Genomic DNA, 16,470 nt, shown 5'->3' with positions numbered 1-16,470 from the left:
CATATTGTAGATGTTAAGCAGTCACTCAGTTCAAATTCTTACTGTTCTCTCCTTGCCAGCCTCTCAAGTTCTACAATAAGCCAGACCACCCAGAAATCCACAATTCTGTTTACCTACCATCCTTATCATGTTAACTTCCACTGGCTTTTATTGTAAGAACATTGATTTCACAATCCTTCATCCTTATTTATTACTATTCTCACCCCATGCTTTCTCTGCAATCTCCACAAGTGCAGCATCTTATCACATATCTTCCCCTCGTTTGTGAAACTCATGTAGTTCCCTCTTTCCGCTCTAATATTATTGTTAGAGTTTCATCCATCACTTTCTTAAACTCAAGAATCGTTCTTCTTATGCTCCAGTGCCACAGTGCTCCATTTTTATCCCCTGAAAATCTCTCTCTTCAATTACTCCTTCCATCATTTATCCTAATTCTTTTCCCCATTACGGCTCAGTATCTTTGCCCCACCCTGGTTTGTGTTTTGGAATATCTTGCCACATTGATGACACTGAATAGATTTTGGCAAATGTATACTCAGTGGTTTCATATTCAGTTTCACTGACAATTAGGCAAATCCATCAGCTAAAAATGTGCCTTTATCTGCCCAATCTCTTGGTAAAACCAGTAAAGCCCTAAGTCAAACAAAGAATCCTTTCCACTGAATTCTGGCTTATTGGAATACAGATTGTGATCGCTTTAGGCATAATGTTAACACCACCTCCACTTGCCTTGCTTGACAAGAATGTGGCATGCTGGGTGCCTTTTTAAAATGCACCTTTTTGGTATATAAACAACAGCTCAGCACTTGCGTTGTTCATCCTTTATCTTTTGTCAGGTACATTTTGGCCAGTGCAATTCCTTCATTCCTGGCATTAAAACATTACACATTCAGCCAATGGCGCCACTTGGACCATGACTCAATTTTAACCCTGAGTTCATGTGAGTGCCCACTCTACTGGAGAAGAAGAGGACCAGCATTAAATATATATGTGTTTCCTTGTTGGTAGAAAAGAACGTACCACTTCAAGCTGCACATGGTGTTCTTGTGCTTCCCTTTACCGGGTTCCCATGAACGCCATGAATTCCACCTAAAATCCCATTTAACTTGGTCCCCTACAGTGACCTCCTGCCACTGTTGTTACAGCATTAATGCTGGATTTCATAGAATTGGGCCTAAATTTTAAAGAGACTCACGACTCATCTGTCAATTTAAATGAGTCTCAGGAGATAAAGTGGCTTGGGTCCTGCTCCTCAGATACTGCCTGGCCTGCTGTGCTTTTTTAGCACCACACTCCCAACTCTAATCTCCAGCATCTGCGGTCCTCATTTTCTCCTCCTGTTAAAACCTAAGCTGATATTTAAGTTAGAAGAGACAATACTCAGACAATGGCTCAGGTTATAAACTATGTGACAGATGTCCTGAGCACCAAAGAGATCAATAAACTCAGTAGACAGAATGATTAAACTTCTTCTCCACTAAATCTTAAGACTCAGTTGACACTTAAATATAACAATAATGATGATAAGTTTACAACTACCACAGCGACTTATTTTACCATGAAGTCCTCCAACCAGACTTCTTTTATGGCATCAATTTTACTTTTGAGCTGAGTGTGCAGATAACTCAATATAAACTTGCAATTGAAAGCTACTAGCTACAGGGCTGTCCATTGATGTGGGAAATCATGGCCCTGTTGTTCTCACAGCCAAATATGAGCTTCATCTCAGACATAATGTTAACAAAGCCAGCTTCTTTCATAAGATGTCTTGAATGGCAATCACATGGAATGTGAACAGCGTTAACAATTTTCCAAGGAACCTCATGATCCCACCATTATGACAAACGCATTAAATCAGGATTACAATCCAGACAACAATTCAAGACACTTCTGACTGGAATGATATATTAATAGCTCTGTGTTCAATCAATGTTATCATAATTTAACTACTCTGCATTCCACAGGAAAAAGTTGCAGATACTATTTAACACATTTAGTGTACCAGAACACAACTTACATGCTCTATAACTTCAGAAACAGTTAGTTTGATCTGATAAAAAGTTCATCTTGGGCAAAAATAACATGTAATTTGTTAATAGCTGTGATTAAGGAAGTGGCTTTCCATTGCTTAGGCTTTGCATTGGTTTTTTTCGAAATTGCAATGAACTTTAAAAATTGGTCCATGTTGTTCTTTGGGAATAGGGTCACTATTCATAAATTGTCTGTGTCCATTGCTGTGGCAGTAGGCAGCATGTAAATCCCATGCTTCCTCCTCATTCGAACGAATGATGCATGCAAGCCAGCACCGTGGCTGGCCTGTCTGACAGCCTGTTGTCACAGTCAGGGAGCAAGGCAGGGCATTGCACACAGCCTCAGACGCTGTCCTTTCCAACTCCATTGCAGCACGAGTACAGCAAATAATGATGAAGCCTCCAGTAGCCACTGCATCATAGACAGAAACCATCCATCATGTCAGTGCTGCAGAGAAAGCTCAGTTCAAAGTCATGCCTACTGTCAGACAGGCTCAAAATATTGTAACCATGGATTAGTACTCAAAATGGCTTGCAGGTTTTCATGGTTGTTGAACTGTTTTGTATAGCAACTGAGCATTAGAATGCAACCAGCACATGGAAATGAATGTGGCACCAGAACACAAACATGCTGTGCCCTCAACTTAACAGCATTTGAGCTGCTAATAAAGGCATTGGCAAATGGCACCATTACGTGAGGCTCTTGGTTCAGTAAATGTGGCCCAAGTTCAGTAACAACTTCTTTGTTGAATTTTATTCACCTCAGCACTGCTCCTGGTTCAGGACTATGAGCTCCCCAAAAAAAACTTTCATGGGCACACTCTTCCATGTAAAACCCTCTTCCTCACCCCTCTTCACAAATATTTCCCTCTCTGCTGCTGCTGCTCATGCTGCAGACCACAAGTTGCTGCAGCCATAGTGCCCATATCTGAAGCATGATTTGGAGGTGCCGATGTTGGACTGGGGTGGACAAAGCTAAAAAAATCACACAACACCAGGTTATAGTCCAACAGGTTTATTTGGAAGCACTAACTTTTGAAGTGCTGCTCCTTTATCAGGTGGGTGTGGAGTATAGAATCATACTCCAGTGTCAGGGAGCTATAGCTATTAAATAAATTTAGATTAAGTCATTCACATTTTAGAATGGGATATGCTAGTTTCAGTTCTTTCATATGTATATCGCAGAACTCCTTTTAAATTACAACCTCAAGATAGCTTTAGCTTTTCTAACGATAGGTGTTAACTTAGCTCAGACAATGTCTTAAAGTTGTGAGGTTAAAGTTTGTCTGTATCCCAATGTTGAGTCATGCTGGTTCTATTTCTAAAGTGGGACTTATCGAATCTTACATGGATTTATGCAGTTTTTAACAAAATAAAATGTAATTCTGCACATAAAATTCACCCTATAAACTTATATGCGCGTGCAGGAGAGACTGAGTATGTGCATATGAGTGTGTGCGTGTGGGTGTGAGTGTATGTGAAAGTATGCATGTGTATGTGTAAGCTTGATCCACTATGTGTGTGAGTGTGATGGGGTACAAGCCTATGAAAGGGTGTGTGCATCGGTGAGACCTTGTCTCTGAGAGAGGGTCTCCGTCAGGATGTGTGTGTGTGTGACATTAACCTAACGTCCCGGTTGAGGCCATCCCTATGGGTATCGAACTTGGCTAACAGCATCTACTCAGCCACTTTGCGTTGTTGCTTGTCTAGAAGTTTGCCTTGGAAGATGGCCATATCTGAGGCAGCAGTTACAAATATGTACTCCCTGGCTTTAAGCACCAGGTCTTAAACAAGACTTTCAAAACATAGCACCGTTCTACCACAAATAGCCTAAGCAGAGGTAAGTCAAAGGCACCACTCTTAGAAGTTGTGATCTGTCACTGTAAATATTGCTGGTGCTAGGTCCTAAGAATCAATGAAACAAACCAACTTTCTTTGAAGCAAGCCTTCAGTCCCATCCACGGCCACCCCCAAGTCAATTCCCATACCCCTTCTGGTCTTTTTTGTTCATGTGCTCATCTAATTTCTTTTTCTATTTTTTCCTTGTTTCCACTTCTACCACCATGTTGTGGGCAGAAAGTTCTAGGTTAATATTCATTGCATATGAACTTTCTTCCTTACATTCAGGTCAATGATAGGTCATCAACCTGTGACATTAACTTTCTCATTCCAAAGATGCTGCCAGATCTGATAATCGCTTCTAATATTTTCTATTTTCATTTTGGGTGACAGTTTTCTGGGGTCAGACATTAAATCATATTAAACTAACATTTGCACATGATACACAATCACTTGCTGATACTCAGGATAGTCTAGAGTAGGCCTGTGTGGCTGCCATCAATGATCCCGATAAATTTGTTCACCTGGAGATTGCTTAGTGTTTCAATTCGATGGAACCAAGGCCAGTGCGATAACCATCTTATGTAAAAATAGCTAACGTGGAAAGACACCCAAGGGCAGACAAGGCCTCTTGGTAAGTATGAAACAATCATATACAAGGCTTTGCTAGGCTTTTCATTTCACATCACATCATATTTGTTCTAACTGAAGATAAGTCCTTTACCTATTCATACTGAGCCATTTCTTGGCAGTTTTTGTTCATGTTAGATCACCATTGCCTTCCACACTTAGTGACAGGGTGAGGAGGGAGCTCACAGGTCTAACTCAGCCAGAACTGGAATTAAATCTACATGTTGGCACTATCCTGATCCACACACTAGCTGTCTAGCTAATCGAGCTAACCAGACCCCAGTTTTCCTTTAAAACTTCCTTAATTAAGATTCTTGCTGAAGTACACAAGTTAATTCATGTTAACAGTAGAATAGAGTAATTTTTAGTGAAGAATATTGTTGTACAGCAGTTTGTTTAGGAAAATAAACAAATGAATTGGATAGTTATAAGTAACTTGCTCGGTCTTATGAACAACCTTAGACATAAATAGCTGTTATTTTAATGAATTTGGATTTAGATTGGTTCTGGAGATGGAATATTTCTGGTAGGATGAAATTAGTTTGGGAAGAACAGTTTGAAATTTGATAAGGAAATCGATCAGATAGGAGTGGTTGATGAAGGCGAGTGCAAAGTCTCAAGCAGTTAACGGCAGATGAATGACACCAAAAGGTGAAATATTCAATTTAAAGTTTAGACAAAGAACTTGACAATTGATAGTCAATTTTGAAGTACAATGTATCTTGATAGACCATAAAGCTTCATCAATAATCCAGCAAAATATCTGCCTCTGAAAAGGGTACAAAGTTAGTGTTCAGGGTAGTAGGCTTAGAGAAGGACTCTGAAGGAAGAATCCAGTGAAATAATCTTGAGAGGTTTGAGAAGTTCAGGAGACCTGGGCACCAAGAAGTGGAAGAAGAAAGATACAGCTATTCATGCACACCAGCCATACTTCAAGATCTGCACCAGTAGTCACTACTTATCATGGTTTTGTGTTAACCAGTGTCTTATATCTCATCCTAAACTCAGATTTAAAACTCAGTTTCTCACCATTATATTTGTACTCAGTTGACTGAAGTTTGATTGGGTACTGATAAGTCTCCAGTACATTTCAATGTTTAATTTAGTACAGTGCATTAAAATATGGATAGATATGTGTAAGAATGATAAGCATGCCACAAATGGAGAAGTGCTTCTAACAGGAAACAAAGGCCATGCACAAAATTTATATGTTAAAACAGATTATGGCTACTTAAAGTGTTTAGTTGAAACAGGGTTAGCTGATAATAAGAGTAAATTGCCTGAATCCATAGCTTTAAGAGTAGGGAGTGGGGTGTGATGCAAAAGACTTTAACCAGAATAAATTATAAGGTGGAAAAAGAATCTAAATTAGATTATAAATATACTTGAAGTAAAGTCAAAATAAAATTTGAAATAAAAGGCAGACTGTTACCTAAATTCAAATTGTCTCTCCTTCGGATTTTCACGAAGCTTCTCCCTGATTCGTTGAAAATGTTTTTGATACTCAACATTTAGCTGGGTGCAGTCCTTAATTTTCTTCAGTAGCTCATGCCTGAAATGAATAATAAGAAAAAGTGATTGTATGTCTTTACATTTATGGGAATGTGATGCCGATTATAAATTTACCCAAACCAACTATGTCCAAGCATTCATCCAAGGTTTTAGTATAGCATTTAATTTGATCAGAAAACTTTGAGTAAAAATTGTGATTTAAACTTTCATGAGATATACATTACAAATACCTAAAATGGATACTGAGTACACCTGCAGTATTGCTTGGAAGTGAATTTGAGGAATTGACCGAGCAACATTGTAGGAACGGCGATAAAATTCCGAGTCAGAATCATATGTGACTTAGAGGGGATTTGCATTTGGTGAGGCTCCCATGAGTCTGCTGCCCTTGCCTTCCTAGCTGATGGAGGCAATGGGCTTGTAATGTGCTACTGAAGGAGCCTTAGTGAATTATTACAATGCATCTTGTAGCTGGTACACACTACTGCCACAATAGTTAGTTGTGGAGGGAGTAAAATTTAAAAGTGAGGTATAGAGTGCAACTCAAGCAGGCTATTGTCTTGGACTGTGTGGAGCTTCTTTAGTGTTGTTGGAGCTGTACTTACCAAGGTAAGTGGACAATTTTCCATTACACTTCTGACTTGTGCCTTGTAATTGGTTTTTGAGGAGTCAGGAGTTAGCTAGCTTCTTTAGTTGGGGGAAAGGAGGGGTGGGTGGTGGTATGATGGTCCTGTGTATCATCACTGGACTATTAATCTGTAAGAGCTCAAGTAGTGTCCGGGGATGTAGGTACAAACCTTGCCATAGTAGATGGTTGAATTTGATTTCAATAAAATGCTGGAACTATGAATCTAATGAAAATGTTGTTGTTTGTCAGGAGAAAACAAAATCCTATCTGGTTCACTAATGCTTTTTAGGGAAGGAAACTGTTGACCTTATCTGTTCTGGCTTACATGTGACTCCAGACCCACCGCAATGTGGTTGTCTCTTAACTGCCCGCCTGGCAATGAGGGGTGGGCCATAACTACTGACCTAGCCAATGATGCCCACATTCTATGCATGAATAAAAAATGTAGCATCTGATCTGCTCTTGTAGCCATTATTTTTATATGGCTGCTCCAGTTCAGTTTCTGGTCAACCCCAAGATACTGATAACCACATTGTAGGTCAAGAAGAGATGGTTAGATTCTCTCTTATTGGAGATGGTCATAACCTGGCACTCATGTAACATATTTGTCACTTGTCAGCCTAAGTCTGGATATTGTCCAAAACTTGCTGCATATGGATATAGACAACCTCAGTATCTAAAACACTGCAAATACTGTTGAACATTGTACAAACATGTTGGCTCTGACATTATGATGCAAGGAACATCGTTGATGAAGCAGCTGGAGATGTTTGGTCCTAGCACACTACCCTGAAGAACTCCTGCAGTGATGTACCAGTGCTGAAATTACTGACCTCCAAAAACCACAACCATCTTTTAGACCAAGTATTACCCCAGATCAAAAGAGTACCTTTCCACTGACTCACATTAACTGTAGTTTTTCTAGGGCTCCTTCATATCACATTTGTTGCATTGATATCAAGGTCAGTCACTTTCAACTCATCTTTAGAGTTCTTTTTTGTCAATTTTGAATCAAAATCAAGAGCTAAGAGGCTCTGGTAGAACCCAACTGAGTGTCACTGAACAGGTTATTGCTCAACAAAACGGTTGATCAAACTGTGAAATCAGAATCCCCTTAAAATAATGCTAGGTTTTGAAACTCAGCAAGGTATTCAAAATGGCCATAGTAATAGAACTTTGAGAAATCATCAAAGTGCTCTGTTGAAGCTATGCAAGTGGACTACTTCTTTTTCTATCCTACACTAAATGGCCTATCAATTAAATTGACCTAGCAGAAGCTTTTTTTAAAAAAAAATCTGATTCCTCAGCCTTTTTAAAATGTTTAAAGAACGGTATGTTTTAAAAGTGCTTAAATCATAACACATTAACAGACTTTCACTACTGTCTAAGAGGGATGATTAGCACCAGAGCAGATACAATGGAATGAATAGTTTCCTTCTGGGCTGTAATAATTCCATGACTTTTCCATAAATTTATGATTCTGGGATTAAGGCCCTTTTCAGAGCCAAAGCGGGGTTTGTAATCTCAGCAGTACGATTAAATGGTCCTGTTAAATTTTGTTTTCCTTCCTTTGAAAACCATGCCTCACCCTTTTTCCCCTATCAGCAAAAATTGGATCTATTCAAAATGGATCTGTTCATTTACATCCGGTTTCCACCAACCGAAAATAAAGGACCATCAACTTTGAAAGTTTGGCCAGGAGTATTTTCCAAGATACTAGTCAACTCTTGTATATACATAGTCACAGCTAATAAGCCCCCAGAAAAAGACAAAGTTACTTGTGCTTCATTGATTTGATTAACTGGCAACTCAGTTCAATAGGAGCTACCAGTCAGACAAACAAATGAACAAGAGGAAAGCAGTCTGGATGCTGGGGAATCTGAAATAAGAACAGAAATTCTGGAAACACTTAGATCATTTAAAATCATGATAGGCTGTTCTCCCCTTAGAGTGAAACAACTGGTAGTAAATTTAAACTGAGGCTCAGTACACCTCAAGCAAGAGGCCTGCATGGTTACCTGAACCAGTACAGGATAGAGCCCACACTACTGGAATCACTCTGCATTGCAAACCAGCCATCCAGCTCGCTGAAGTAATCCATGACAAAAACTGTGCCAATATTTCAGTTTGGCAATCTTTCATTAGAGTCTGCCTTGCTTAAAAACTCAGTCAGATCTCTGTACAGTTCTGGTTATGATGAAGGGTCACTAACTTGAAATGTTGGGCAAATCTTTAACTTGTATAAATGAAAGAATTTTGAGTGAGATAAAATTGGGCTATTAACTTAGTTTATCTCTCCACAATACTACCAGACCTGGTGAATGCTTCCAGAATCTCTGTGTTTATTCTACATAATCAAATGAATTAGAACATGTTCATATTTGAGCTGTATAATTTGGTTGCTCTCTCAAATTTACCAAGACCTTGTATTATTTACATCACTTAGGCTCACACATGGTCTGAGTGTAGCTGAATATTTACCTTTTATATTTTAAATTATGAATCAATACCAAACCAGGCATAAAAAGATATGTTTCATTAATGCTTATCAAGAATGTTTCTTTTAACAAAAGTCCACATTTGTTTCCAGTATCATCATAAATCATTCTAAAATTCAGCCAAGTAATGGCCACCAGGAATAGTACATTCTATTTCCAATGTATTATTATGGCAACTGCTCTTCCCTAGACCACAAGAAATTACAGAGAGTTGTGAACACAGCCCAGTCCATCTTGCATATCAGCCTTCCATCCATTGACTCAATTTATATTTCCCACTCCCTTGGGAAAGCAACCAGCCTAATCAAAGACCCTTCCCACCCGCGTTTACTCTTTTTCACACTCTTTTGTTGGGTAGTAGATATAAAAGTTTGAATACAATTATGAACAGCTTCAGTAACAGCTTCTTCTCTGCCTTAATCAGACTTTTGAATGGACCTGTCAAATGATAATCCTGATCTTTCTCTTTCTGTACCTTCTTAACGGCTGTATCCTGAACACAGTAAGCACGCCGACCAACACTTTTCACTGTATCTCGGTACACATGACAACAGTAAATCAAACTCAAACTCAGCTCCATTAGATGGTATAACACGTCGCAGGAGATTTTAAAGGAATACTTGCAATTTAAAATTACAAGCTATGAAGTATGAAAAGTTCTTGTCACTGATTTTTTCATATCAGATCTTAGAAATCTCAACACGACAGACTGCACTTGATTCAATTAAATATTTAATGAGCAACAAGTGTAGGTTCAGACAAAGCAAAATGAAATTCAATGCCCAAAAGACTATAGACTGTTCATGGAGCCATAGCCAACAGGATGAGTGCTCCAAGGGTGTGTGTTAATCTGTAAGCAGTTCACCTGATTTAAGTTACAGTTTCAAAGCATTTACATGCCAAGAACAAGGAGGAGGGAAGATTTCTTTTTGTTACTACAGCCCTAAAGCAGGGTGAATTACAACAGTGAGAGTACTACAAACTGCTTCAGCAAACATTTATTGTATTTTTAAGAATAAAAGTTGCCAAACTGAACAAATTTAAATGGTGAATAAGTTTCTTTTGAAACAAATCATTTGTAATTTCCAACTTTCTGCCTATTCTCATCTTCAAGCGAACAGTACACTATACGTACAGCTTGAAATCATGGCTAGGACTGATTTAACACAAAAAAGGGAGGCATTAGTCTCAGTCTATTTCAATCCCTACATCTTGGCTTGGATTTTCACAGAGGATATATCCAAACTGGTTGGTGTGGCTCCAGATTCAGACTCCTGCCCCAATATCTGACAGAAATTATTTTTGCTGGGGTTGATGAAGGTAATGGGCATAGGATGCAATTCAGACTGAAGTCCCAAATTGAACAGGGCTATGTTAAATAAATGCTGAGTTCAAACAGACCCCCATATTCACTGCAGCACTGCTCAAATACTTCATTGTTATGAATTTTTAGATTAGACGTTAAAAACCTCAAAAGACAGATAAGATCTGTATTGACAGTTAAGCTGTCAAATTATTTATATCTCTTGCCTTTTAGAAATTGAGAATAAAAACCATCTGCCTGAGTCTGAAATTTGAAGAAAATCAGTTCCAGCAATTACAACAGATCTTGGTTAATATAACATCGAGGGCTATCATTAGTTTTGACTCCTGACTGCTTTCCACAACCTACCATTATCACAGTAGTGTTGGGTAGCTTTAAGTTCAGTGTGATTGGCAGCTCAAAGAGGCTACTAAATTATTAGTAGTCTTTAATGTGGGGTTGTGAAGACAAATGTTTCTTTTTAATCTGGGACTAAGCATTTCAGGGGATAAAAATGTATGTAGTGGGCTATCATAAATGAGAGGTTTTTTTAGTGAGTTTTGTAATAGCTAGTTTAATATTTATTTTATTTCAGCATGGCTCCTGTGGTCTGCCCATGATGGATACTGGTTGTATTCACATGGAGGTTGAAAAAGGAAAAGGGCAGGACATGAGTTAGTATGACTTGGCACTAAGTTGGTATTGGGTAAAGGTACGATGGTCAGGGTCATGAGTTGGCACAAAGTTGGCAAAGGGGCTATAAAGGGCCATGAGGGTAGGTAGGGTGCTAGTTGACATGAGTTGGCATGTACGAGCATGGGGATTGGTTGGGATGTTGTCATGACTCAGTTAGGAAGATTGCATGGATAATCAAGCTCCACAAATGTGTAATTATCCAATCAAACCACCAGGATGATCAATTTTCCTCAGTGATTGCTACAACTAACCAACAGGCCAGGCAGCATCCGAGGAGCAGGAGAATCGACATTTCGGGCATAAGCCCTTCTTCAGGAGCCTGCATTCCTGAAGAAGGGCGTATGCCCAAAGCGTCGATTCTCCTTCTCCTTGGATGCTGCCTGGCCTGCTGCGTTCTTCCAGCATCACATTTTTCAACTCTGGTCTCCAACATCTGCAGTCTTCACTTTCTCCACAACTAAACAAGTATGTAATAGAGATTGGAGTCATATCTTATCATAGCCCCCATGTACAAACCAGTTATGATAAGTCAAATTCTACATTGGTTATTATTCTGGATGTAGGTTTGCTCGCTGAGCTGGGAGGTTCATTTCCAGACATTTCATCACCCTACTTGGTAACATCTTCAATGGGCCTCAGGCAAAGCAGTGTACGTGATTCCTACTTTCTATTTATATGTTTGGGTTTTTTTGGGTTGGTGATGTTATTTCCTGTGGTGATGTCGTTTCCTGTTCTTTTTCTCAGGGGGTGATAGATGGGGTCTAACTCGGTGTGTTTGTTGATAGAGTTCCGAATGGAATGCCATGCTTCTAGGAATTCTCGTGCGTGTCTCTATTTGGCTTGTCCTAAGATGGATGTGTTGTCTCAGTCAAAGTGGTATCCTTCCTTATCTGTATGTAAGGATACTAGTGAGAGAGAGGGTCATGTCGTTTTGTGGCTAGTTGGTGTGATTATTATACATTGGAAATCATGCATTTGTGCTTGAGCAGGTATCAGTCTTTTGAGATTGTAAGTAAGCATTGCTACAGCACAGCACAGTATAGCACAGTGAGATTCCTTCTGCATTTGACTTGTTTTACATTTGGCTTTCAGATTTTTCATGCTAATTTTCCTATCTATAAAAAAAACCTTGAAAGATAGATAATATGGTTACCTGTCTTGGTCCCAGAATTTTCCAACATTCTGACAGAGATATCTCTTACATGTGGTAATCATCTGATTGGTAACCTTGACAAACAGAGAGGTCATATGCTCTGATGTGTTGTAATACTTTGAGATGCTGTGGATCATCCGAATACTATTCATCAAATTGGGAATATGTTCAACCATAGTGACCTGAAAGAATAAAAGGTGTATTTTACATTGGATGTGAAATCTTCTGCACTCACAAGTAGTAAATTGGAGACAGGATAGGCATTTAACTATCTGGGTGCATGCAATAGACCTCCAAATTATTAGAAATGAAAGCATACATCTTTGACCCAACTTGGTTCAACTAAGTAGGAGACATTGTGATTCTGGTACTGGAGAATGCAAAGAGCAGAGTGGACCAAATGGTGTTTGTGGGAGAACACTTTGATATGAGTCATCTTTGGAATATGCTGATAATGTGTTGCTGGAAAAGTGCAGCAGGTCAGGCAGTATCCAAGATTCTCCTGTTTCTTGATGCTGCCTGACCTGCTGTGCTTTTCCAGCAACACATTTTCAGCTCTGATCTCCAGCATCTGCAGTCCTCACTTTCTCATCTTTGGAATATGACTACCTCTAACTTGACCATCACATCAGACATATCATTAACTGACTGTATTATAAAATTTAGATTAGCAAGGGAAAAATGTGTGGAATTAAGGTGGAGGTAATGGCTTTGTGGTATTATCGCTGGACTGTTAATCCAGACAGGCGAAAGTGGGTACTGCAGTTGCTGGAAATTAGAGACAAGATTAGAGAAGTGCTGGAAAAGCACAGCAGGTCAGGCAGCATCGAAGAGCAGGTAAACCGAGGGCTTCCTGATGAAGGGCCTTTGCCTGAAGCATTGATTTTCTTGCTTCTTGGACGCTGCCTGACCTGCTGTGCTTTTCCAGCACTACTCTAATCTGTCAATCCAGACACCCAGGCAACGTTCTGGGAACCTGAGTACAAATATCACGATGGAAGATGGTAGACTTTGAATTATAAAACAAAGGAGAAAGTGAGGACTGCAGATGCTGGAGATCAGAGCTGAAAAATGTGTTGCTGGAAAAGTGCAGCAGGTCAGGCAGCATCCAGGGAGCAGGAGAATCGAAGTTTCGGGCATAAGCCCTTCTTCAGGAATGAGGAAGGTGTGCCAAGCAGGCTAAGATAAAAGGTAGGGTGGAGGGACTTGGGGGAGGGGCGTTGGGAATGCGATAGGTGGAAGGAGGTTAAGGGAGGGTGATAGGCCGGAGAGGGGATGGGGGCGGAGAGGTTGGGAAGAAGATTGCAGGTCAAGAAGGCGGTGCTGAGTCCGAGGGTTGGGACTGTGATAAGGTGGGGGGAGGGGAAATGAGGAAGCTGGAGAAATCTGCATTCATCCCTTGTGATTGGAGGGTTCCTAGGCGGAAGATGAGGCGCTCTTCCTCCAGGTGTCGTGTTGCCATGGTCTGGCGATGGAGGAGGCCAAGGACCTGCATGTCCTTGGCGGAGTGGGAGGGGGAGTTAAAGTGTTCAGCCACGGGGCGGTTGGGTTGGTTGGTGCGGGTGTCCCAGAGGTGTTCTCTGAAACGTTCCGCAAGAAGGCAGCCTGTCTCTCCAATGTAGAGGAGGCCACATCGGGTGCAGTGGATGCAGTAAATGATGTGTGTGGAGGGGGCAGGTGAATTTGTGATGGATATGGAAGGATCCCTTGGGGCCTTGGAAGGAAGTGACGGGGAGGTGTTGACACAAGTTTTGCATTTCTTGCGGTTGCAGGAGAAGGTGCCGGGAGTGGAGATTGGGTTGGTGGGGGGTGTGGACCTGACAAGGGAGTCGCAGAGGGAGTGGTCTTTCGGAATGCCGATAGGGGAGGGGAGGGAAATATATCCTTGGTGGTGGGGTCTGTTTGGGAGTGGCGGAAATGACGAAGGATGATACGATGTATCTGGAGTTGGTGGGGTGGTAGGTGAGGACCAGTGCAGTTCTGTCCTGGTGGCGATTGGAGGGGCAGGGTTCAAGGGCGGAGGAGCGGGAAGTGGAGGAGATGTGGTGGAGAGCATCGTCAACCACGTCTGAGGGGAAATTGCGGTCTTTGAAGAAGGAGGCCATCTGGGTTGTTCGGTGTTGGAATTGGTCCTCCTGGGAGCAGATGCGGCGGAGGCGAAGGAATTGGGAATATGGGATGGCATTTTTACAGGGGGCAGGGTGGGAGGAGGTGTAATCTAGGCTGAGACAGAAATGTTGGTCAGGGAGCACAGTGGTGTGCTGAAGTGACAGGCGACTGGAAGTTCGACATCATTTTGTGGACAGAGTGAGATGTTCTGCAAAAACACACTCCCAGGCGGCATGGTGGCCTCACAGCACCAGGGACCCAGGTTTGATTCCAACCTTGGGTGACTGTCTATGTGGAGCTTGCACATTCTCCCTGTGGCTTTGTGGGTGTCCTCTGGGTGCTCTGGTTTACTCCCACAATCCAGGGGAATGAGTCTGAGTGGGCTACTCTTTGGTGGGTCAATGTGGACTTGTTGGGCTGAATGGCCTGTTCCACACTGTAGGGATTCTGGGTTCATTATTACATTATTTGAATTGTACCCAGCACAGTTCACCTATTTTTTTCACTCTTAGTTCCTATTATAGTATTCAGTTTTCCTTCTGTCCTGGCTTGCTATCCATAACCTCATTTACCTACCCTTTTCATATCTCTCTGTCTTTTTGGGCTCCATTTCCAACTATTCACACATCTCTACTTAGCCCCCTCCCACACTTCAGCTTCAGCATAAATAGCACCTTTTCTTGTGGTAACAGTTCTGATGAAGAGTCACTGGACATGAATCATTAACCTCTGCTTTCTTCCCACAGATGTTGCCAGGCTTGATGAGTTTCTCCAGTAGTTTCTGTTTTTGCGTCCTGGAAATTAAGTTGTAGGGTGACACATATAGTACAGGGGGATGGAAATAACTGGATTGCTTTACAGAAAACCAGCATGTAGTCAATGGACTGAATTGTGTCCTTTTATGCTGTGAATACTTTCTGACCTTATGTTAGACAGGAGTAGAGTTAATTAGAATATCAAACTTACAGGTGTACACTTCATAAGAGGCCCGAAGAATTTGTCCAGTGTGTACAGATATTTCACATTATCTTTAGCTTCATTGGCCGCATCAGTAATATTGCTGTCCTAAGAAAAGTGAGAAACATAGCTTACAAGGAATTTATGTCCAAAAGCAGCACATTACAGAATAAATACTCAATACTTACTGAATATGTTATTTTTAAAAATGTACAACATACATGCTGACCAACTCAGTATGAAGGGTGAAAAATTACCAGTTTTCGCCAATGTTTCAATGTCCTGGACTTTGCAACTTGAAGAATGCCTATCACTTTTCTCACATGAGGGCTCTTAATCTGCTCAAGAAGGCTGAAATAAGAAAAAAAATGAAATTGCTGAAAGAAAAATTTGAAGATTCAAACTCAAATATATGAAATTTCACAAAGTTCCAGTTTGATGTTGTTGCAAAACTGTAAGATAGCAAAATAGTTTGGGAAGTAGAATATTTCCAAATAGGCATCTAGTGACATTAAGACATGGAATTTTCCATGACTCCATCATTAAATCTGGTAAAGAAAACAGACTGATTTGTATTTCAATATGTTCAGTAAGGGAGTCGTCCAAATAGCTGTTATTTTGGGATCACAATCCGATTAGTTTCAGGGATTAGTTATGGATGGATGGTTGAAAGAATGTATACAATTGTAACCTGGAGTCAGTGATGATGCCAGAGGATTGGAAAATGGTTAATGTAACACCCCTGTTTAAGAAGGGAGGGAGGCAGAAGACAGGAAATTTTAGGCCAGTTAGTCTGACCCCGGTCATTGGCAAGAATTTAGAGTCCACTATTAAGGATATGATTACAGAGATTGCATGGTGATATAGGGCTGAGTCAGCCCAGCTTTGTCAAAAGCTTTAGAAATCTGAAGTCAGAAGGCACTTGGGAGTCCTATTCAGGATTCTCTTAAGGTTAACATGCAGATTCAGTTGGCAGTTGCAGTGTTAGACAAATGTTAGATAATGTTCAACAAATGTTGGCATTCATTTCAAGAGTTGAAAAGTGTGGTGCTGGAAAAGCACAGCATCCGAGGACCAGGAGAGTCGATGTTTTGGGCATAAGCCCTTCATCAGGA

General features: G+C 40.6%; 1 protein-coding gene across 1 annotated transcript in view; it reads right to left on the bottom strand.

Annotated features, from left to right (window-relative positions):
- LOC122549951 (dynein axonemal heavy chain 5) overlaps positions 1-16,470 on the bottom strand; it is a 366,961-nt gene that overhangs the window by 309,090 nt on the left and 41,401 nt on the right. Inside the window, exons 10-13 of the mRNA XM_043690232.2 lie at positions 15,613-15,706; positions 15,365-15,463; positions 12,290-12,471; positions 5,932-6,051 (exon numbers count right to left, since the gene is read on the bottom strand). Of these exons, the coding sequence (XP_043546167.2) occupies positions 5,932-6,051; positions 12,290-12,471; positions 15,365-15,463; positions 15,613-15,706 (495 nt within the window). The remainder of the gene's footprint in view (positions 1-5,931; positions 6,052-12,289; positions 12,472-15,364; positions 15,464-15,612; positions 15,707-16,470) is intronic.

Source organism: Chiloscyllium plagiosum, unplaced genomic scaffold (assembly GCF_037043375.1).
Source record: "Chiloscyllium plagiosum isolate Xiang-an unplaced genomic scaffold, Cpla_swu_hap1 HiC_scaffold_5, whole genome shotgun sequence".
Lineage (NCBI taxonomy): Eukaryota > Metazoa > Chordata > Chondrichthyes > Orectolobiformes > Hemiscylliidae > Chiloscyllium > Chiloscyllium plagiosum.
Note: the sequence above shows the minus strand (reverse complement) of the source record. Positions and strands in the feature narration are given on the sequence as shown.